This window comes from Culex quinquefasciatus, chromosome 3, assembly GCF_015732765.1.
Source record: "Culex quinquefasciatus strain JHB chromosome 3, VPISU_Cqui_1.0_pri_paternal, whole genome shotgun sequence".
Taxonomy (NCBI): Eukaryota; Metazoa; Arthropoda; class Insecta; order Diptera; family Culicidae; genus Culex; species Culex quinquefasciatus.
Genome location: NC_051863.1, coordinates 74,412,569 through 74,435,402, shown reverse-complemented (window position 1 = coordinate 74,435,402; position 22,834 = coordinate 74,412,569). Strand labels below are relative to the sequence as shown.

General features: G+C 37.7%; 2 protein-coding genes across 2 annotated transcripts in view; one reads left to right on the top strand and one right to left on the bottom strand.

Moving 5' to 3' along the window:
* LOC6039226 (acetylcholine receptor subunit alpha-like 2) overlaps window positions 1-22,834 on the bottom strand; it is a 77,614-nt gene that overhangs the window by 9,916 nt on the left and 44,864 nt on the right. The window contains exons 5-6 of the mRNA XM_038259016.1: window positions 1,156-1,315; window positions 163-566 (exon numbers count right to left, since the gene is read on the bottom strand). Coding sequence (XP_038114944.1) covers window positions 163-566; window positions 1,156-1,315 — 564 coding nt within the window. The remainder of the gene's footprint in view (window positions 1-162; window positions 567-1,155; window positions 1,316-22,834) is intronic.
* LOC6039227 (carboxylesterase 5A) lies at window positions 2,942-5,060 on the top strand. The gene is made up of 2 exons (XM_001848816.2): window positions 2,942-4,784; window positions 4,837-5,060. Exons 1-2 carry the CDS (start codon window positions 3,046-3,048, stop codon window positions 5,009-5,011), a joined length of 1,914 nt encoding a protein of 637 aa, XP_001848868.2. The 5' UTR covers window positions 2,942-3,045; the 3' UTR covers window positions 5,012-5,060.

Below are 22,834 nucleotides of genomic sequence, written 5' to 3'. Positions count from 1 at the left end.
CCGTTTCTCGCAACGGCAGCACATCCGGAAAGAGGGGGTGGGGGTGGAGACTATCAAGGATGCACCAGCCGGTCACCGGCAGGCAGGGTCGTGTTATGCATTTGCAATGAAAAAGCACGAAGAGCGTCACATCAAGGCTGGAAAGAAAAAGAAAACACCCACCTTGAGCAAATCGTTTGGCACCCGCATCAGGAGCAGTTTCGGCAGACGCAGTATAAAGAACTTCCGGACCCACGGTGCCATCTTGTGAGTGCTCGGCTTGCGATAGTGTATGTTGAGGATAATAATGGTGATCACGACGCTCAGCCCGACCAGGATCATGGTAAACAGCAGGTACTTGCCGAGCAGGGGCAGTGCCAGCGACGTCGACGGGATGATTTCCGATATCAGCAGGAAGAACATCGTCTGCGATAGGAGAATGCTGATGCATAATGCAATTTTTTCGCCGGAATCGGCGGGCAGGTAGAACACCAGCACCGAGAGGTACGAGATGCCAACGCAGGGTATTATCAGGTTGACGGTGTAGAACAGTGTCTTTCGCCTTAATGTGATGTTGAAGAAAATGTCTGCAATGGAAGGGAGATTTCCGATATTGTAGCACAGCATGTAGGGACATGGCAAAGGCAAGACACGAAATGACGTTGGGGTAGTGAGAGTGCTAGTTTTTAGTGTTAGTCAGGGCAGCTAAAAGTATTTGCAAAATGGTATCAAACGAAATAAATTTAGTTAAATTTCAAAATCTAAAATGCTCTGAAATGCCGAAAAAAATGGCCGGTTTTTACTCATGACTCATTAAGAGTCATGTAAAAACCGACAATTTTCCATGACAATAGCAAAAGTTTAAGAAATCCCGATCAAGACACTTCCCCCTGTTTTCTTTAACATTCCAGCAGTTTGTATCATTAAGTGTCAGCTTTTGGTAAACTTTTGCCAAAGTCATAGTCCCCCCAGCCAACCCTAGCCCTCGTACAAAGGCGAGACATGTGAATTTGATGCAGTGGAAGAATGCGTCCCCGGGGGATAGAGCTAGAGCAGTTTTTGTCACCCAAAGTTCCGTTCCGCACTGGTGCACGTTTTCACATGAAAAGCTCTCTGCTACACTCGGCGGGAAAAAAGGGCAAAATGCTACACGCTTGGCGAAATTCGATTACTTACCGGGGTAGGGTTCTGCACAACACGGATAGTATTTCTCGTGGCGTTCCGCCGGCACCCCCAGGATGTCCCACTCCACGCTCGGGTAGTACTCACGTAGGTCGATTCCAATCTTTACCATGTTGTCGGAGTTGTTGAGTTGATTTTTATGCTTCAGATCGATCTGCCAGGAGCAAAAGATAGAGAGAGACAGAAAAAGAAAGGGGAAATGCTATAAGAAAGATTGAAATCCATCCAAAGGAGAAGAAAGTGACTCGCAGCAAAAGCCAACGACATTCCATCGTGTGTATTTTCCGGAAGCTTCCACCATGAATCTTTCATTGCGGGTGAGAGAGCTTTCGAAATGCATCATATGAAACCACAATTGACACATGCCGACATGTGATAGACTGACATGAACCGAGAGCAGAACCCGAGGAGTAGGGGTTCGCCTCGAGGCACCACCGGAATTGGTTGAGTCATCATCTTGGAGGAATTCATGCATTTGACTACGAAGGATATTGGATTTTTCCTTCGCAAGAGTACGACAAAGATCTGCAATATGCAAGTCAATCTTAATCTTGGTTAGTCTACCGTAAACCTTTCGAAACCATGATCAAGAATCTGTGACGAATGTACGAGAGGGTGTTAAAACAAAGTATCATTTATAATTAAAACTGTTTTCGACCTAATTTTATTAAATTTTCAATCATATACACAATCGATTACCACTATCGGTTTTTGAAAATTTTGTCGTTAAGACCACTTTTGAACTAAGTAGTTTTACGAAATTTATTTTTGTATTTTTTTAGGAGAGACATAGCATCCTGCATTTTTCGTAAGTCTTTTTGTCACTTTTTAGGCTATTTTCAAAAAAAAAAAATTCAACGAAAAAAATCGTGACATCCCCTTGAAATCAAAAATTGAAAAATCTCATAAAAATGTCAGAAAAAAGGTGTAATTTTACCTCTGGAAATGTGTAATTTTACCACTTTTCTGGTGTAATGTCACTTTTTCAGTCTAAATTGAGATAAAATTACATCATAAAAGAGGTAATATTCAACTTTCCAAAATTACAGCTTCCATATTTACAATATTTTTTTTCTGTGTAATATTTGTATTTGTACTGTAATGGACATAATCATCATGACTGTGAAATGAAAAGGTTTTAGTAATATGCTCCTAAATGTTTTTAAAACAGTTAATGTTTATTAACTTTTTTCACTTATTTCAAATGATAAATATTACGGCACATTGGTGATTAAGGCAATTTAGTAATACTTTGTTAACAAATAACTTTTTTGTTTTGCAAAAAGTGGCTCAAAGTAACTTATTTAGCCTAAGGTACAATATCATTAGATATTTGGATAACTTTTATCATGTTTAGTAGTAAAAAAGCGCATGGCCGTCTTACCCTCAACTCCCCTACATTCCATAAAAAAATATTTGTTTTTTTTAGAGAATATAACTACAGTGAAACAAATTTGTTCGTTAATTGCATGTCATAAAGCTATTCATCGCAAATCATCTCCACGTAAATTTATTGTCTAGAACCGCAAACAAGCCAAAAATTATAAGGAGCAGCTGAAATTTATTCCAAAAAATTATGTTTGCTGGTCAAGCACAAGCTGAAGAGGAAAAAACTCAACATTACGATAAAACAGCAAACACAAACCCAGTGCAAAATGGGTCAGTTTACGATATCCACCAAGGGCTATCATATCCGCTATAAAATGTTGATAAGAGTGCATATTTAGCAAAACTTTACTATGTATTTATATGTATACGCAGTTTTACGGCCAGTGTCGCCGCGACCGGAGACAAAGTTGCGACCTCTCGGAGTGCAGTCACACGCCAGTTAAGGTCAAGCAGATCCTTGATTAACAGGAACGGAACGGAGCACAGGTCAGGACCATGTGGCGTGGTCGTTGGTTGATTATTTCGGTTGGTTTATTGCTGCTGCTGACGGTCATAAAGCGCAGTGAGGCCATCGTCGGAGGGTCACAGGCGGCGCCACCCCCGGTGGACGATCCGGTAGTATTTGTACGCCACGTTGGCAAATCAGCCCGGGTGGAGGGCACGCGGAACCGTCAGACGGGGCTGTACGCCTTCCGAGGGATTCGTTATGCGGACGCCCCCGTCGGGGAGTATCGCTTTCAGAGGCCACGTTTTAAAAGACTCGCCGGCGACGTTGATGCGATCAATAACGGGCCACCGTGTCCGCAGCCGGAGCCAAACAACCCGTATAAAGTAATTGGAAACGAGGACTGTTTATTGCTCAACATCTTCACGCCCCAGATGCCAGACGAGACAACGGGGCTGCCGGTGGTGGTTTGGATCCACGGTGGAGGCTATCGGTACGGGTCGGCCGCCCAGTACGGCGCGGAACCGTTAACCGAAAATGGTGTCATATTCATTCCGATTCAGTACCGTTTAGGATCATTTGGCGTAATTGGTGATGGCAGTCGCGACTTTTCCGGAAATCTTGCCCTGCTGGATATGGCTAGTGCGGTTCGCTGGGTCAAAGATTACGTCTCGTGGTTCGGCGGAGATCCCACCCAGATAAAGGTCATTGGACATGGCTCCGGAGCTACAGCGGCCATGATCCTATCATCTGCCAGCATGTCACGCAGTTCCATCAGCGGAGTTGTGGCCATGTCCGGTTCTTCGCTACAGCCGAACTCGTACGATCAAGAACCGGTCACATCACTCAACGAGATCGTCTCAAATCACGGCTGCTCGGCTGGAAACGAAACTGAGATTGTAAAGTGCATGCGGGGAAAAACCGTCGAAGAGCTTATCAAAGTTGATAGCGACCTGCAAGTGACTCGTTTGAGTGGTAAGAACGCTATCAAAGCGTTGACTGGTAACGTAGGCATGAATCCGGCAGTTGAGCAGAAAGATGACGGCCGTGGATTGTTGGGAGTACTAACTTCGACGCCGGAGATGACCATGAAGGAAGGAGATTTCCCCAAAATTCCCCTACTGATTGGTGTTACCAAGGATGAAACCGCCAACGGCATCGATGTCAAAGAAATTGAGTTTTCGTTCAACTCTGCGACAAATTTCCTCCAAACCACCAGCAAAAAAGTTGGCCTAGACGGATTCCTTAACCTTAACAAATCCATAAATCTGGTGGACTCTCTTGGAGGTGTACTGGACTTGTCGAAATATTTGGAAATACCAAAATCGTGGAATGTAACGCAGATTTTCAACAAGCTTGTGGAAGCTACCACAGACGCAGTGTTCAACCTCCCGGCTATCGTAACCGCACAATCGTGGAGCAAGTCTTCGAAGTCGTTCTTCTACAGCTTCGAGCACCGGTCGGAATCCACCAAAGGAAGTGACTTCCTCGCGGGCCTTCCGCTGGTTTCCAAAACGAGTTCTGCCAAACAGAAGGGCGCTGTCGCTCACGGAGACGAGCTTGGGATTCTGTTTGACAGCCATGACGTGCACGGGAATCGTATCGAAAGGGCGTCAGTAAAGTCCAAACGAGACATCAACGCCAGGAAGGCGTTCGCCACGTTTATTGCCAAGTTTGCCCACATGAACGCGAGCAATCCCAGGGACGACAGTTTGTTCAAGCAGTTTTCCAGCAAGGGGACGCCGTACATCCGGATTGGCGAGCAGGTTTCGTTGGAAAATGACTTTAGGTAGGGCGAATGCCATGTTCATTTACCACTAGTGCATAATTGTGTTTTACAGATTCTGCCAGCTGTCTATTTGGGGAGCCCAACTGGAGGCGTTGAAATCCATATCGTGCAAGTTTCTGGGCGATGGGCTTGGCGGGCTTGGCAAGGTCGTGGGTGGACTCACTGGACTTCTTGGTGGCCAGTCTCTTCCAGCAGCGCCACCGAACAGAGTTCTGGGCTTGTTCTGAAAGCTTGTATTTGGTATTTGAGAAATAAAGATAATGTAGCAATAAAAAACTCTTTTTTTAGACTCAAATCCATATTACTTTTATAGAACATTTTAAGTCTTGAGTTTTTTTTAATTATTGGTATTGTTTTTAGGGACGTCTAAGCACATTTCTTAAGGTTCAATGTTGTGTCATTTTGACTACCTTTTCAGCAAGAACATAATCATAGTAGAAAACATGTTGTAACAAATATTTAAATTTAAGTAACAATTTCACTGGATGTAATGCTATGCTCGCTTCCAAACAAAAAACTTAAATTAAAAATCATAAACTTACACCATATGTTTTCGCACGTCACATCATCCTCCAGGCAGTGTCTCGCAAAGAGCGACCAACTCCACCTTCCCGTTCGTGTATGCACTCAACAGCCATATGCATGAACATGGTGCTGAGGTGTTTTTTGCGTTCTTCTGCTGGATGGTAATTTTCATAATTTCATATTTCTATGCATGGAGCTGGATAATGCAATTTACTGTGTAAATGAATTTGTACCATGGCAAATGACACCTTTGACACAGCCAGCGAGAGCTCATTCGCGGCCGCCATCGTCGTCACCTGACGCAGGAGAGGGACAGCAGGTGTTTGGAAGGGTGCTCTGGTTTGTGTCTGGGCTGGGATGGATGTTATGAAATTCACACCCTCGTAGAAGCGTGAAAGTTCATTAAATAGCAAGGCCATATTCAGATAAATGTGGCAAAATATGTTTTCGACGGCACGATTCGATTAAACTACGAAATTATTTCACCCAAATAAGATTTATTCCCCGCATCGGCAAATCGAATGAATCCGCCCGAATATGGTAATTTTGTCATGACAAAAACAACCCATCATTCGTATGCATGGAATGTTCATTGTAACGTGGAATGGCTGTCAACCCTCGACGGCACGAAAATCCAAACTTAAATTTATTGCCGTTAACCTATCATACTTTCATGTTTCCGGTTTCCTTATCCTTCCCCGAGGTACAATTCTTAACAATGAAATCGTGAGACGCATAATTTCCCTAAAGGACCCAGCGAGCACACCCAAAAGTTATCTCCTGCCTTTTCAGCTTCTGGTCCAACTATGGGAAGAAATATGGCATCCGAATCTCGAGAACAACGCCTGTTCGAACAGAGAAATCTATCCCTTCCATGCATATTTCACTTTCAACATTCCCGAAATGAAAAATCCTTTCCCGCATGTTCCCCGGAAAACTATGTGGCCATCTTTTGCGGCGCTTAGTTCGTAGATTCGACCTTCTTCGAGGCGCGCCAGCTCGTCCCAATGCCCTCGAAAAAAAACTTTGCGTAAACGAACATTTTTGGGTTTTGGCTCCCGCCAAGACCGGTAGAAACCTTGTTCTTCTAGTCCAGCGTGTAAGGGCAAAATAAAAGAAAGATGAAATGGAACATAAAAATTTACGACATCTAGTAAATTGAATATAAATTCTAACCATCCCCCAACCGTATATGCATGCGAGCTCACTGAAAAGTGAAAGAGATAAATTGTGGGATCATTTCAAAGGAGGAAGAACCTTGTTTTAGGAACAGTTTCCACTGCTGTGAATCGTTACACATGATGAGCTTCGCAAAGTTGTTGGGGATCTGCTTAGTAAAGAACATAATTCTGCAGAAGCCCCATGTGTAAGACAATGAAACAACTGTTTGACAACATATGGGTCATTAGGGTGTAATATCAAAATCGATTTTCCAGCACAGCAATTTTTCAGTTCCTTTTGGGGTCCTAAACAACTCCCCAAAGTTTGGGAACGATTGGATTAGTCCTCACTTTGCGCAAAGCGATTCAATTTTCCATATAAATTTGTATGGGAAAACCCATTTTTTTGGATTTTGATATTTATAAAATCCACGATTCACGCTGTACTAAAACCGGATTCATATTCGGATGCTCTGGAATGTGCTCTACAACTTTCCCGATGAGAGTATGGTGCTATCTTGTCCCTGAAAGAAGATACAGCGTCCTCAAAACTCGTCTAAAACGTGATTTTCGAGCAAAAAACACGTTTTAGACGAGTTTTGAACACGCTGTATCTTTTTATAGGAGCAAGTTAGCACCATACTCTCTTCGGGAAAGTTGTAGAGCACCTTCCAGAGTATCCGAATATGAATCCGGTTTTAGTACAGCGTGAGACGTGGATTTTATAAATATCAAAATCCAAAAAAATGGTTTTTCCCATACAAATTTATATGGAAAATTAAATCGCTTTGCGCAAAGTGAGGACTAAACCAATCGTTCCCAAACTTTGGGGAGTTGTTTAGGACCCCAAAAGGATCTGAAAAATGGTTGTGCTCGCTAAATTTGGACAAATTTATTTTTTTCCATACAACCATATTACACCCTAATGGGTCATTCCATCTCAGTCGTACACAAAAAAAGTGCAAAATTGAAAACAACATTTTCTGATCAAGCTCAAGTTTGGTGGGGCTTTTGATACCATTGAAACGAGCAAGAATCTCCGATTTTTGTTCAAATCAGGCCACTCCCTCCTTTTTGATACCACCCCAAAGTTTCTCATTTTTCGCACTTAAGTGATCATAACACTTGGTAGGGTCGACGCTGACGTGCTATCTTGTCGTATGTCGCTTTTTGACGTTCCGAGAAAAACGCGTTTTAATGTTTGACCTTGAATAAACAAAAACGAGAGTAGGGAAACAGCATCTAATTCCAGCGTGCCTCTAATGTTGGAAGGTCAGAACTTTGACATTCAATTAAAGCTTATTAAAAGCGTTTTCAACTGAAATCGAGTGATAAATAGCTCAATAAGTAGTGAGCAAGCAAGTTTTTATCAAAAGTTTTACAAGATTAGTTGTTTAAATAGTGAAAAACAGCAAAATGGATGGAGTTAGGAGCGAGTGCTTAACCTGCCAAACATACGAGAATTTCCCCTACATAATGCAAACAATAACAAACACGTTTTGTTTGGTTGACCATTTTATGCATTGTCCCGAAGTTTGGTTGAATTTGGTTGCCGGAGTCCTGAATTATAAGTGAAAATGTTTACGTTAGTCGAGCTTGTACCTGTGCCAAACGCGTTCTGACCTGAAATCCCTTTGGCCAATTGTCGCACTTACATCAATTTTCTGGCTGTGTCAAAATAGCACGACAAGATTGAAACAATTTATCAAGTGAAAACAATGCACGGAGTTTTTTTCGGTTTTTTTTAACATCTCAGGATTGAAATCGAATTTTGAATATCTAAGAAGGTCTAAAGGTGAGGCATTGTGAGCTGCACAAAATGGCGTTCTTTACTCAATTTGGCTTAAAATGCACGTACGACAAATTAGCACGAAGGCGACGAGATAATCAAAATTTTGAACGGGTTGGAATGTTGGAGGTGAGAAAGGCAAAACAAATGGAGCGGCAAAACATAGTTTTACCTAGAGATGGGCAACAAAATAGTGAGCCACTCAAAGAGCCGATTCGCTAAAAAGAGCGAACGAACCATGGCTCACAAAAAAAATGTGCGGTTCTTTTTGAAATTCAGGTCTTCTGAAAGAACCGATAGAATGATTTTTAATCTTGTGTTTATTTTTATATTTCCATACATATGATTCATTGAATTACCAACAAATTGTAGTGTTGAATTTGTTTTTGTGAGTTGAAAATGCAATTTCAAACATTCAAATGTCAGAATAAAATTAATTCAGAAATTGTCCCACGGTGTACTTTTTCAGAACATAGGTTAAAAAACGGCAAGTTAAAAAGGGACAATTTCTCGAAATTTTGCAAGTTGGATCATCATAGTTTGTTACTGCAACTTTCTCATCAATATTTATTGAAAAAAAAACTCTAAATAGCATCGATGCCAATATTTGAACACAACTTAAATGTTTGCTCATATTTTGAGATTTCATTTTTTTTTAATTTCAAAAGTGGATGAACTTATAACCAAAAGAAAAATACATTTCACTCAACAACTGATGTAAATTTTCGTATTAAAGAAACACAAATTTGAGCATTTCAAATTGCTTAGCAAAAAAAAAAAAATAGACAAAATTTCGAGGAATATTATCTTCACATAAAATATAAGCATTTGTTTAATTATGATACAAATAAAAGCAATTTCGAAAATTGATAGTAAATTTTTCCATAGTCCTAGATTTAAGTTCGGCTACCTTTCAATTATTCGAACGATTAGGTTCGAGTAAAAATCTTGATATAAGGACCGCCAAGACCTATGGGTTTCAAGTGCATCTTCTAGTTTTTAGTATTTTTTCAAGTAATCAATCAAATCTTGTGAAATTAGCTGTAGCAATTTTTGGAGCACTCGCTTTTAACTAACCTCCCTCCAAGTTGTTTTAACAAAAAACTCCTAATGCAACGCATTTTTTATCCTTCTAAACCCAAAAAGTAGGATTAAAGTGGGATCGAAAGTATCAACATCCCACGCCCTTTCGAGGGGGCCACCTATCGCTTCCTACACTCGACACACCATTTCGATGAAGCTTCCTCATCCTGTTGGCAGAGCTGTCGTATCTTTGGCGTTGGTTTTTAATCAAATATTTTTTTATCACAGTTTATGGTACAACCAGAAGCCTCAAGACGACGGACGTCGCGATGGTGGGTGGCAAGAGTCAATACTCTTGTCATTCAGCCGGAACCCTAATCAACATTGACGTCGTTTGCTGTCGTTTATGGTGATGGTCTGTTATACGCTCTCTGGGTGACATCCACCTTCAGCGGGCAGTCAGCCTCTTTGCAACCCTGGGGATGACACCGCGCCGATAGGCGAAGACATTATAGAGCATGCAGGCCCAGCAATGAGCTATGAATGGAGGTATAAAGTGATACTGATTGATCTGGAGAGGGAGCAAAAGTGGGGGAGGGCAAACGAGTTGCTCACTTAAGTCAATTCAATGCCTATTCGAGGACGTTCTGCTCTCTTGGGAATCACACTCTTGATAGATTTCAGTTTTGAGGTTATGCTTTGGTTGGAAGGGTTGAGAAAATCTCTTCACGAGATTCGAGATGAGATAAAGTAGATTGAAAATAATTCAGTAGCAGACAGATACTAATACTTGATGCGTATCATTTCTAAGAAATTTCCCTCGTCTAACATTATTACTGGTTACAGGATTTCCCTTCTTTTGGCCGATATGTACACTAAGGATTCAAGCTCGGGTGCCGTTTCCTCGTTATCTAATGTCATTCCATAATCCATGAATCGCGTTTTCTTCCATTCTTGTTCGCCAAATGGCTCCCGCATACACTGAGAATTTGCCATCGTGATGGCTGTGACAACTTTCCCAGGGACAACTCATCTCTCGGAAGAGGCTTTTTGCTTCCATAGCCATAGACGCATCGTAAGCAATCACAAGTATTTCGCTTTTCTTGTCCCGTTCCAAGCTCATCGCGACGCAAGTATACGGATGGAAAATAATTGAATACTGAAAATAATAAAAAAATCCTTCAACAAAATAAAATAACGCAAGTACAAGCAGCGTTTCAATTCTGTGTCCTAGAGAGGACATTATTTATGCCTGGGTTATCGGCGAATTTCATCGTCTTCGCTCGCCTCGAGAGTCGATCGGCGGAAGGGAGAGAGTATAAATTTAGGATTTCGAAGGACCGGAAGTGCCTGGGCGCCAGCGTCGTTTCCGCAAAGTGTTCTTGAATTAACGAGCTTCTTTCAGGCCTGCTGCCAGAATAAGGGTGACCTTTGTTGTTGTTGCTGCTGCTGCTGCTGCTAAGCCCGAGTCATTGCTTGGGCCGGGGTCACAATTCGGCGTTAATTTAGCGGAATAATTGGAATGATCATCTACCACTAGAATTTATTGCATTCCAGGGTTTGGATTTGCGGGCAAGGTTGGACTCAATTATTCTTCATTGCAGGGCAGGGTGCTCGTAACGACGGAATGAAATCGTTTGCTTCCCAGTTTATTCCAAAAATCATTGTCATTAGCTGGAGAGCTTCTTCAAAAGATTAGCTTGATTGCACTGTGCTTTGAATTAGTCAGAGCTTTGCTCAAAATAAATTATTAAACAAAGGTTTTTCAAAGTCTGGTTAAAGCCATTAAAAATATGCGTTTGAATAAAACTTATCATAAAATTTAATTTTACTCATCTTTAACGTCCAAACATAGTTTCGTTTCTTATGACCTTTTCGTTTATAATAATGCTGCAGTTTGGTTTTGTTAAAAAAGTGCAATATGAGTTACTCCACCTCAATCGTGCACAAAAAAGTACAAAATTGAGAACAACATTTTCTTATAAAGCTTAAATCAGAAGATTCTCGGTTTCAACCAAATCGGACCACCCCCTCCTATTTGATACCGGAATGAAAAACGGAATCGACGTAACACCTTATAATGTGGCCTTCTTAAACCTTGCGGTTTCGTCAACGGTTCCACAGGTGTGTATCGTTCTTTTTGCGACAAGACTCCGCCTCCCGGGTCTCCTAAGTGTGAAGGTATGGCACGGGGAGAGGGCACCGAATACCTTTATTTACACTTAGAATTTTTTGCGTCCGCCTCGGGATTCGAACCGGCGACCTCTGCATTGTGAGTCCAGTGCGCGGTCCGATTGATCCACACAGGCAGACATTTGATACCGCCCCAAAGTTTCGCCTTGTTCACAAAAAATGTTAAATGTCTCCATTGTCAAACTGCGATATCTCTGGAACCGCAAGCCGTGAAAAGTCAAGCCAGGACTCGTTTTACACAAATCGATTGCCTTAGTCCATTTTCGCAAATGAAAAGTTGTTGCCTAATTTTGAAATTGAGCGCATATTTTAACTAAAATTATTGAGTTATGAATGGTAGAGACACATGTTGTTTTGCGTTTGCGTGATGAGTTTTGAAAACATTTTTTTTTGAAGAAAATAGAATATTTAAAAATGTATTACTTTTTCAGCAAAATATTCACCATCACAGAGCAAAACTCGGGGAGAAATTAAATTTCAGCAAATCCAATGAAAAGCCTAAGTTCTAAACAATTTACAGAGGTCCAGATCGCATAATTAAGTGGAAAATGAAAAATGGTAAAACTTTGGAACTTTGCTATTGTTGCTAATGGAGAGGGGCAACTCTGGTTTGGTTGAAAATTAGGGTGGTTCACGATTAAGGCGATTATGAAAATCTAACTTTCCAGGAATATTTTTGTCTTCTAGAAAGTTGCTGGGCTTGCCAATCCAAAAAAAAATTGTCCAGGACAATTTTCCCTAGAAATCCACGTCTACAATCAAATTTGGAGAAAGCATCTGAGCTTGATCTGAGTTAAGTTTTAGAGAAAAGTGATGTTCGGGCCACTTTTAAAGCTCTAAAAAACAAACAGTTTTGTGGTTTGACACGTCTTTAAAAAACTCCTAAAGAAAAACTCAAATATCTCGAAAAAGTGCATGTTGCAAGGGAAAAGTGTATTGGACCACCGTAACGAAATTCAAATATTATACAATTATTTGTTTTTCCATGTAATTTTTCCCACTGAATTTGAATCTGCTCTCAGAAGTGAGCCAAAGTGTCAAAATATGGATTTTTGGTCATATTTTTGGTTTATATCATAATTTTAAACTTTTTTACGCTTTTTCGAGATATTTAGGGTTCAAATTTGCTTCTTTTTTTTCGTTGAAATGGCTGTAAAGTTTGACCCTTAAGGCCAAATTGACTCGTCAAAAATATTAAAATGTTTGTTTTTTAGAGCTAAAACAGTGAACTTCACTTTTCTCTAAAACTTAACTTTGAATTGCTACGTTCAAAACACTGATTTTTGAAGGTTTGCTCAGATGCTTTCTCTAAATTTGGTCGTTGAAAGCGTGGAATGCGAGTTAAAATGTTGATGCCTTGGACAAAGTTTTAGAAGATAACACATTCAAAAAAATATTCATGAATAGTTAGATTTTCAAAATCACTCTAATATTGAACCAACCTAATTTTCTACCAAACCAAAAGTAGACCCTTTCCATTTGCTTCAACTCTTCTTAAGACAGCAAAGCTCCAAAACATCACTTTTTATCGAATAATCATTTTTCCACTTAATTTTGCGATCTGGACTACTGTACAATGTTCGAGACAGTAGTGCGATAAGAAGCCTCAACAGATTTGTATTTTTAGTCGTCATTTATGTATAGTATACACTAGAGGTGGGCAAAACCGCTCTTTTTTAAGAGCCGCTCATTTTTGTTCGCTCATTTCTTTTGAACGGCTCTTTCTAGAGGTGGGCATAAAAAGAGCGAGCCGCTCAAAGAGTCGGATCACTGAAAAGACTCACGAAAAAAGAACCACGGTTCTTTTTCAAACTCCGGTTTCTTGAAAGAACCGTTTCAAGATGGCATGATTTTTGTTATAAATGTAATTTATTGAATTTCGAAAAAAAAGTAGCATTAAATTTGTTTTTAAGAAATGTAAATGCAATTTCAAATATTTCAATGCTTGTAAATTGTTTTTTTTTGAATCCCAATTTAATCCCAATAGTAAATGATTTTCTAAACAAAATGAAATAAAAAAACTTTTCATTGTACAAATGATAGTACATTTAAGTATTACTGGAATACAAATTTGAGCATTTTAAATTGCATAATAACCAAAAATCTACCGCCTTCGGGGGTGACATTGGGTCTGGGGGGTGAGATTGGGTCAGCAAAAAAGCTGAAATTTGTATGACCCAATTTCACACCCCAGACCCAATGTCACCCCTAATGATGGTACTGAGTTGTTTAGAGATTTGGAAAAAAATAAATCCTTTTGACCGATCAAACTTTAGCGTTTATAGACTTTATCGATTAAATCAGGATGTAGAAAAGATTTCACAGAATATTTTCTCCAAATAAAATTCAGCATTAGTTCGATTCTTACTGAAATAAACACTTTTTTAAATTATTAGCAATTTTTTCAAAATCCTTTATTTAAGTTTGGATGCTATTCAATTACTCAAATGTTTAGGTGTGGGATGGGATAATCGTTACCAAAAGGAATCAGTCTGTGTAGGGCACTATTCTGAACAACTTGTTGAAAGAATTTTATCAAAATATTGAAAGCGACGCAAAATTTATATTTTTGAACGAAAAATCATGACAATGATGGAAGTATTCACGTTAAAGCTTTTAAATTTGGAAATAGATGTACACATTTTGTTGGCCTGAGTCTGTTGTAACCGAAACCAACCAGAAAAATCAAAATATTGTACTTCAACATGGTTAAAACTGCTCTCCCAATTCGCCCCATGTGTCCCGATTGACCCCAGTTTACGGTACGTGAGAGTTTTTCAAGTGAATGTAAAGCAAATTACAATAAATAACAGTTTGTTAAAGCATCAACTACAGGTCTCTCCCAATAACCTGCTAAAGCTAAAAGATCTTGATAACGCGAAGGAGATTACTCTTCTCCAAGAAATTCAAATAAATCATTACGATTTAGTATCTCAAACATTTCCACACCGTTTCGGTGACAGTCCGCACCGATTGGAGTCGGTAATAGGAATCGATAAATGGCGAAAAACTTCGATTCGGAACTTCTTCCCCCGGAAATCCTTCATCACTCGGCGATACTCTTGCCTCCTCTCTCCCCCCCACGCACTCTCCCAAATGTTACAACGGAATTATGGTTGAGAGATGGAACTGCGCGCAGGGAATATATCAGAAAATCAGCACTTTCTCGCAAATTCTCTCGTCCTTTTCGTTGTTTTTCGCGTAAACTTTTCTGCCAGCCAGTGCCTTATGGCCTATCATATTTTTTTCGCCGGTTCCCGGAGGTGGGGTGGGGAGCTTGGCGTCTGTTTTTTGCGCTTCCCTCGGCCATGGTTACATAAAAGTTATGTCTTATTTTCAGAACTTCCTAAAACAAGTTTTTTCTTCTTGTTCTTCTTTTTTCTTTCGCACTCTTCAAGTCGCCGGCGGCCTGAGGAGAGAGAGAGAGAGAGAGACAGACAACACAAGAAGATGAAGCAAACGAAAGAAGATTTGCGCTTCAAGCCTGGCTGACTCGTCACCACTGATTATATTCAAAGTGAAATGAACTAAGACGGGATTATGTTAATGTGAAAAGTTCACCCAAAGTGCCTTGCAACATACATCTACAACGCTTGTGCTTGTATAGATATAGGCGATAGGTTAGGTTAGTCTTCGCTCGCTAAAGTTGGACGAACTAATGTCGTATCGAGATATTTGGCAAATGTTGGACGATTCAAGCAAAGTTTTATTTTAGTGATGTTGTTACATCTCGTAAACCGGTCACTGACGTATGTTGTTCATTTAGTTTGGCACCCTTCCTGAACAGTTATTTTTTTTTGTGAGGGTCTCGAATGTGTGTTCCCCTATCCTGTCGATTCTGCATACAAATAAAAAATGCAAGCAATACTTAAAAGTTAAGATATTAAGATCTTTTCGACCATCCCTGTATAAAAGTTCTTTTAACTTGGGACCTTAACCTCTAGAATACCGCATTTTTTTAATTTTTAATTTTGAAGTTTTTGATTTGGATGGATGTTTGTCCATGCATTCCCTATGATAATCCACTTTGCATCGTTAGTTTTTTCATACCTGTCTCCATTCAATTTTGAGGGCATGAACATGTGATTTTGGATGTTGTGATTATATGCACATATTCATCAAAACTTCTCTTGAATATAAAATATATCAAGATAATTCTCCGTCAAAACACCCAGCAGTTGCCCTGACCCCTCTTCGATTTGCGTGAAACTTTGTCCTAAGGCAGGGGTGCTCAAAGTTTTGCAATGCCGGGCCAAATTTGAAACTCAAATGAGCTTGCGGGCCAAATTTACAAAATAGGCCTTTAAAAAAAATACGTTGAAGTTTTCAGAAATTTCTGTTATTTTTAAAACACTTTCGTTAATAATAAAAAAAGAAAAGACAAAATGTCACTTTTTTATCAGACATGTGGATTTTATTGTTTAAGGTTAATACAAAATTAAGTTGTTTGAACTTTCAACTTATATTTTCATTAAAATTTCATTTTTTTATTTTGATAATTGTGACATGTAATTTCAATGAAAAAATGTTACAAAATTTGTTAAGCTCCCGTAAAGTTAAATTTCAATTAGGCTGGTACAAATATTTTTAAAAGTTTTTGTCACTCCCCCCCCCCCCTTCAAAATTGGCCCAAAAAATCAGGAGCATAAAAAATATTTTTACAATAAACTTCAAAATTTCAATGAAAATTCAAGTGCAACCAGCTGAAATCAAATTAAAATACATTCTCCTGCGTTTAAAATCAATTTTAGCATGTTTAGGTTTATTAAAAAATCTTAAGATTTTTTGAAAATTTTCTATGCGTAATCTTTTTTTTTCGATACAATTTTTATTTTGTCAGATCTTAGATTTTTTGAAAACTAATGATTGCAAAACAACTGAACTAGTGTAAAATGCATTTTAAAACACTTTTTTCATTTAAATGTGAAAATTATGGCTTGTTCTTTAAATTTTTATATTTTTTTATTTTTTTGCCCCCCCCTTGATCTCGGCCAGGGCCGAGGGACAAAAAGTTTTTTAAATATTTGCATCGGCCTTATTATTTTCAAAACCTTGAATTCTCGACGAAAAAATACAGTTTGGCGAATAACACGTATTCATCGAAAACAAACTAAAATTCAAATTATTTTTGAATAAACCCGACCATGATCAAAATGCTTCTGAACGCAGAGGAATGCATTTTTAATGAATTTCAGCAGCAAGTTGCACGTAAATTTCCGTGATATTTTGAAGTTTTTGAAAAAAAAGTTTTTTTCCTAGTTTTTCGATTCAATTATTAAAAGCTTTGTAAAATATTTCCATCAGCCTTATTCGTCCAATTTCAACATTTTGTCTGCCTGAATCAAATGGTAGTCAATTAGATTCGTTATCCACCTGTCATGAGTTTGAATCCCGAGGGAAGGTTTCTAAGTGCAAAGTAAATTTGATGGTAATTTCATGAAAAGGGTCATTATGACTTCTCATTAACACCAAAACTCCCTAGCTCGAGAAAAGGGGGAATTTTCATACAAATTCCCCCTTTTTCTCGAGCTTGGGAGTTTAAGTGTTAATAATGAAATAAGTACTTTTTGTAATTAGAACAGATTTCTACCAAAATCAAATTCGAACGTGTTATAAATATTTCCAAAAATGTTTGATTAAAGTTTTGACGATATTAACTAGTTTACTCAAATTAAAACGTGTGAAATTGTTTGAATTATTGTGATTATTGGACAAAATATTTGTGTCGTAAAATGGGGATCAAAATATTAATCTTATTTTTATAAACAAAAAAAAGATCAGCATAAAAATGTAATAATTCTAATAGCATAGTACAGCATTGGTGTCTACCCGTAGCTGCTACTTCGTTATTGGCCAGGACCCCCAAACATTGCTCCGTGGACCGCAGATGAAAAGTAGGAACCAATCATCACCCCTTCGCAATTTTTAAAAGGTCCCTATCGTGCTGATCAATACCGACGCCGGCCATGACCAGAGGTAAGACACGGAGAAGTGGATGAGAATATTAGCCGATACTTGAGTGATGGGACCGCTAAATCGGCTGCGTCTCCGACAAAGTATCACATGAGTTTTGAGGGGTTAGTAAGATGGGTATGATGAAGGAAGGGCTTCATTCTTTAAAATATTTTATATCATAAGCCTTAAAAAATATTCGTCGACGTGCCTTCCGATCCTCGATGATATGGAAAGGACTTATTCCAGCAATACGACTTGCTTGTCTCAAAAAACAAAAATCGGATCGTTTCTATCGAAAACTATATAAAGAGAACAAAAATAAAATTCATCGGCCAACGAACGCGCGAACTAAAAAAAATGAAAAATAAGAAGAAGAAATCCAATCATCCCATGTACACAAAAAGCGACATAAAAGAGACGAAAATAACACGAAAAAGCAGGACTGCGCGTCCCCACAAGCACCGCACTACTCCATAAAAATGTAATAATTCTAATTTTGAAAAAGTATAAAATCGCTTTACAAGTGTCAAACGGGCCGAAAAAAATCACCGCGTGGGCCACGTTTGGCCCGCGGGCCATACTTTGGTCACCCCTGTCCTAAGGGGTAACTTTTTCCCTGATCACGAATCCGAGGTCCGTTTATAACAACTGGTGTGGAAAAATTGTTAGAATTTTAGTTTACAGATCCGCAAAATGCTTTGCGCCTAAAATATTTTCTAAGAAATTTTATTTATTAAAAAAAAGACTTTATATTATATTCACGTATATTTATGACTTTTAACTTGAAAAAAAATAACATTTAAAAAATAATTCGATTTTTCATCAAAAACCGGCATCTAAAGCAAATCAGGACAAAAGTAACGAATTAAGACAGCTGTTTAAGCTATATTTTTTAGTGTTTTGATTGATTTCGGTTACAACAGGAATAGAACAACATAATTAGTACACGGCACCGGCATCTAAAGCAAATCAGGACAAAAGTAACGAATTAAGACAGCTGTTTAAGCTATATTTTTTAGTGTTTTGATTGATTTCGGTTACAACAGGAATAGAACAACATAATTAGTACACGGATGTCAAATTTTAATGTTTTAAAATCTCCTGTACCTATTCAGCCTGCAGTCCCGATTATCCTCAGTTGGCGGTAGTGACTTAAAGATAATTTTTAAAATAGGTTTTTAATATAAAACATAAAATTCTAAACTTATCCAGAGTGTTCCATTTTCTTATATCATTTTATTTGTTTTCGTTTCTTGTTTTTTTTTCAAACATTTTCAATTACATTGTTTAAGCATTAGTAGTCAAAATAAATAAATAAATAAATAAATAAATAAATATAAGAAATATATTGAAACAATTGATTCATTTAAATTCCAAAGTTCATCAAAGAACAAAAACATTTTTAATAGGTTCTACACTATCTAAAGACTGGTGTCCTTGTTCAGATTGAAGTGTTGCTTATCACCAATTAACAGTATTGAGCTAATTCTATGATTTAAGCTTGAAAAACATAACAACTATAATGAAAACATAAATTTTATGACTGCTTCAAAAATTTCCCGGGATTCTGGGAATTCCCGAAGTTCAAAAAATATTTTTCCCGTTTCCTGGGAAACTCAAAACCCGGGAAAATTAGACGCCCTATTTTTTATTAAATTTTTCCGACTTCGAGTAATTTTTTTTTACCGAACTCGATTTATAATACAACAATAGACCTGGCTTCCATTTTTTTACTCATGGTAAAATCATAGTAAAATTACATTAGGAAACAGGTATAATTTTGCATGTCAGAATTTTTTTAAGACTGTTAAATATTATATAAATTTTATTTTTAAAAAGCTTCCAAATTTCTAAAGAACTTTTACCTGGTTTGGGTTTTTTTAAAATCTATTGAATTTTTCGATGTACAGTACCGCAAAAAGTTTTTATTTCGCTTTTTTTTTGTTTTCGTCAAATCTTACATTTTTTGAAAAGTTATGATTGGAAAACACCTGAACTAGTGCCAAATGTATTCTAAATCACTTTTTCATCACTATGTAGAGACTATAACTTGTTATTTCATTTTTTATACTTTTTTAGCCGAGAAACAAAAACTTCTGAAAATATTTGCATCGGCCTAATTATACCTCTTAAAATCTAAAAAAATCACAATAATTCAGTTGTCTTGCCCGTTTTTAGTCTAAATTGAGGTTATCACACAATAAAGATGGTGATATTACAACTTCCAATATTACACATTTCATTTATTCACAACGTTACCTATCACCTGATAATTTTCAAAATGCTGATGCACCCTTTTCAAATATTGCTCCACGAATGGTATTAAAATTTTAGAAATTTTTGAAAATAATTTTATCTAATTCATAAATAATTTTCAGTACGCAGAAAAAAGGTGAATTTTGGAAGGTTGAAAATTCTGTTGGTTAAATATTACATCTTTTTTGAGTAATTTTACCAAAAAATGTGTGAAAATGTGAACCTATTAAAAACTTCATAAGTTCTTGATACAATATCACACATTTTTTACACAAGTTGGCAACCATTCCCTGATGTATACCATATTTTTTCTGTGTTGGGTATGGTCATTAAATCAAAAGGCGGGATGAACTATTAATTCTAGAGAAAGTCGTTCTTTATCTATGAAATGGAACATAACTCTTCCAATGTTCAACCAAATCTGATATTTTCGAAAATATTTTGTTGTTGTCTTCTTGGTTTACTTTATCGTTTTTGAATGGCTAATTTCAAAGAATATTGAAAATCTGAAAAATTTGGCTTCGGAAACTTTTTTGGTGTATTTCATCCTATACTTGCAACTTATTTTCTTTACAGCACGCGTTCAAAATATAAATTAATCCCATTTTCACATCACTTAGAAACTTCAGTTTTTTTCCATAGCTGAAAAATTAGATTCCATCACGGACGTTGGCGGGGAGCGTTTGTTGTTGTGCATCACCGACCACATCGCCGTTGTTGAAAGCTGCCATTCACGAGGAAATAAATCAGCTTGCGCCATCGCCTTTGGGCTATCGCGTGTCCAAGCCAAGCCAAGTCATAGTCGAGTCTCTTTTTCACGAATAAATAATGGAATAATGTAATGCCAAACCACGACAGACTGACGCAGTTGTCCGGGGTCCGGTTCGTTTCGTTTCGTCCCGGAAAGGCGCAAAATTAATAAGCAATGTCAGAGTAAAAAATGTTTGCCAATTACTGGGCGTCAAGTTTTCATCCGGGCGCGAGCTGGGGGCAAAAACAAGGAAAAACTCACTGCCACGAACACGAACTTCATTAAACTGCAAAACCATTGCCGGTCTTCTCCGTCTCCTATGGGAGATTTTCTTCGCAGAACCCGGGGGGAAGCCGAGATGGCCAGATGTAGCCGAAAAATACAAATAAGACAGTGTCAACTGGAGAGCGGATGATAAGTTGCTGTTTGTTGCGTAAAAATGTTTTTGATAGGAAACGCACAACAGCATAATAAATAATCATGAATTATGGCCAGAAATATGCTGACAAGAGGGTGGTAATCTGTGGAAAATTCATATTATACGAATAGGACAGCATTCGAAACGAAGTTTATTCAAAGTTTTTCGATGTTTCGTAACTTTACCACAACAAATATGATTAAACTGCCTTCCAAATTATTTATTTAAAACACCTTTTATTTTATTGACGTATGAATTGACACATAATGTTAGGCCACAATAGGAATACTGTCAAATGATTGCTGAATATCTGAGTAACGCCATGATTCGAAATCCGGACACTTAGTAGCATATCATTTTTGTTATAGCTGACAAAACATCATGTAATAAGTTGGAAATAAAGAAATATCATCAGGATGTAGTATTAACAGTCAGTTTCAAGAAAATGCATGCAAAATAGGTCTTTTCTAACAATTTTTCATCAGAATTTTAAAATTAAAATAGCTTGTTGTGCTTCGAATCCCGGACACTGATAAATGCTGATTCGAAATCCGGACACTTTTGCTTCGAATTCCGGACACTCGTTTTTACTTATGAATCGCACAAATTTGGACTGAAATGTTAGTGAATGGCATTCTTTAGGTCTCAAATAAGCTGTTAACATTAAAACAATCGATATTTTATATAAAAATTTGCTAGAATTTAAGGAAATCGAAACCATAAATTTCTGCTTTGCCTTCCCGGTGCTTCGAACGCCTATGAAATATTTCAAGTGAAATGTTTCGCATTTTTGGTAAACATAAAATTTAATTGTATTTAATTGTTTTGGCATTAACTACAGCGTTCAAACAAACTTTAAATGAAAGTTGATGTTGGAATTCATCAAATAACACAGTTTTGACATTCATAAGGCGAACTTATATCCAAATAATTGATAAAACAAGATGAAGTGTCCGGGTTTCGAAGCGTCCGGGTATTCGAATCATGACGTTACTTACAGTATGTAAAAAAAGTATTTACACCCCTTGGGCACTATGCACATATTGTGATGAAACATCTAAACAATTTAATGTTGACAGAAACCTAGTACTACGTTTTGTTCAGAAACTCATGCCAGACATTTTGCTACAAAAAGGGCATAAAATTTCCGATCTTTTGATACCCATACATCTAGGTTTTCTATAAAACCCACGATTTTAAATACCTAGGTAAAAACGTTGTTATGGTTTTGTTTGAGCAATCTGCCAAAAATGTATGGAATTTCGTAATTTTTGTTCTCGTGGATCAAACTTACTTTTTGCCCAGGTATTTAAAAACGTGGGTTTTATAGAAAACCTAGATGTATGGGTATCAAAAGATCGGAAATTTTATGCCCTTTCCGATGCCACATAGGTTGACTTAAGAATTGTGGACCGGTTTGGATGCCGGCGGATTTTCCGACGACGTAATTCCGGGTTGGTACGAAATTCCAACGAAAAATCTATTCTATCGATACAAATACCCCCAAAACGGTGTTATACCCACTCCAAAATGTTTATTTAGCAATTCTATGGTAATATATTGACATTTAGTTGAATTAAAAGTTTGCAAAATTAAGTTTAGATAAGTTTTATATAGAATTTCCAGAGTTATATAAACTTTTATACTAAGTAGTTAGTAAACTTTATATTCAATCCAAATTATTTTTTTAATCAGTCAAGGATGCCTATTTGGAGTTGGGAGACTGGATTTATGGTGATTTGTCAACAAATAACATTATTTATGTTAATTTTTCGAAAGGTGTACAAACTTTTTTTGCACCTTTTTTATTTTCGTAATAGTATTTGTTATATAACCTTTTATAGAAATCATCTTTTCATGAGCTTTTTGTAGCAAAATGTCTGGCATGAGTTTCTGAACAAAACATAGTACTAGGTTTCTCTCAACATTAAATTGTTTAGATGTTTCATCACAATATGTGCATAGTGCCCAAGGGGTGTA

Coding starts and splice junctions, on each gene's coding strand:
- LOC6039227 (XM_001848816.2), top strand. CDS start 3,046: ATGTGGCGTGGTCGTTGGTTGATTATTTCGGTTGGTTTATTGCTGCTG. Junction 4,785..4,836: donor TCGTTGGAAAATGACTTTAG/GTAGGGCGAATG, acceptor TGTGTTTTACAG/ATTCTGCCAGCTGTCTATTT.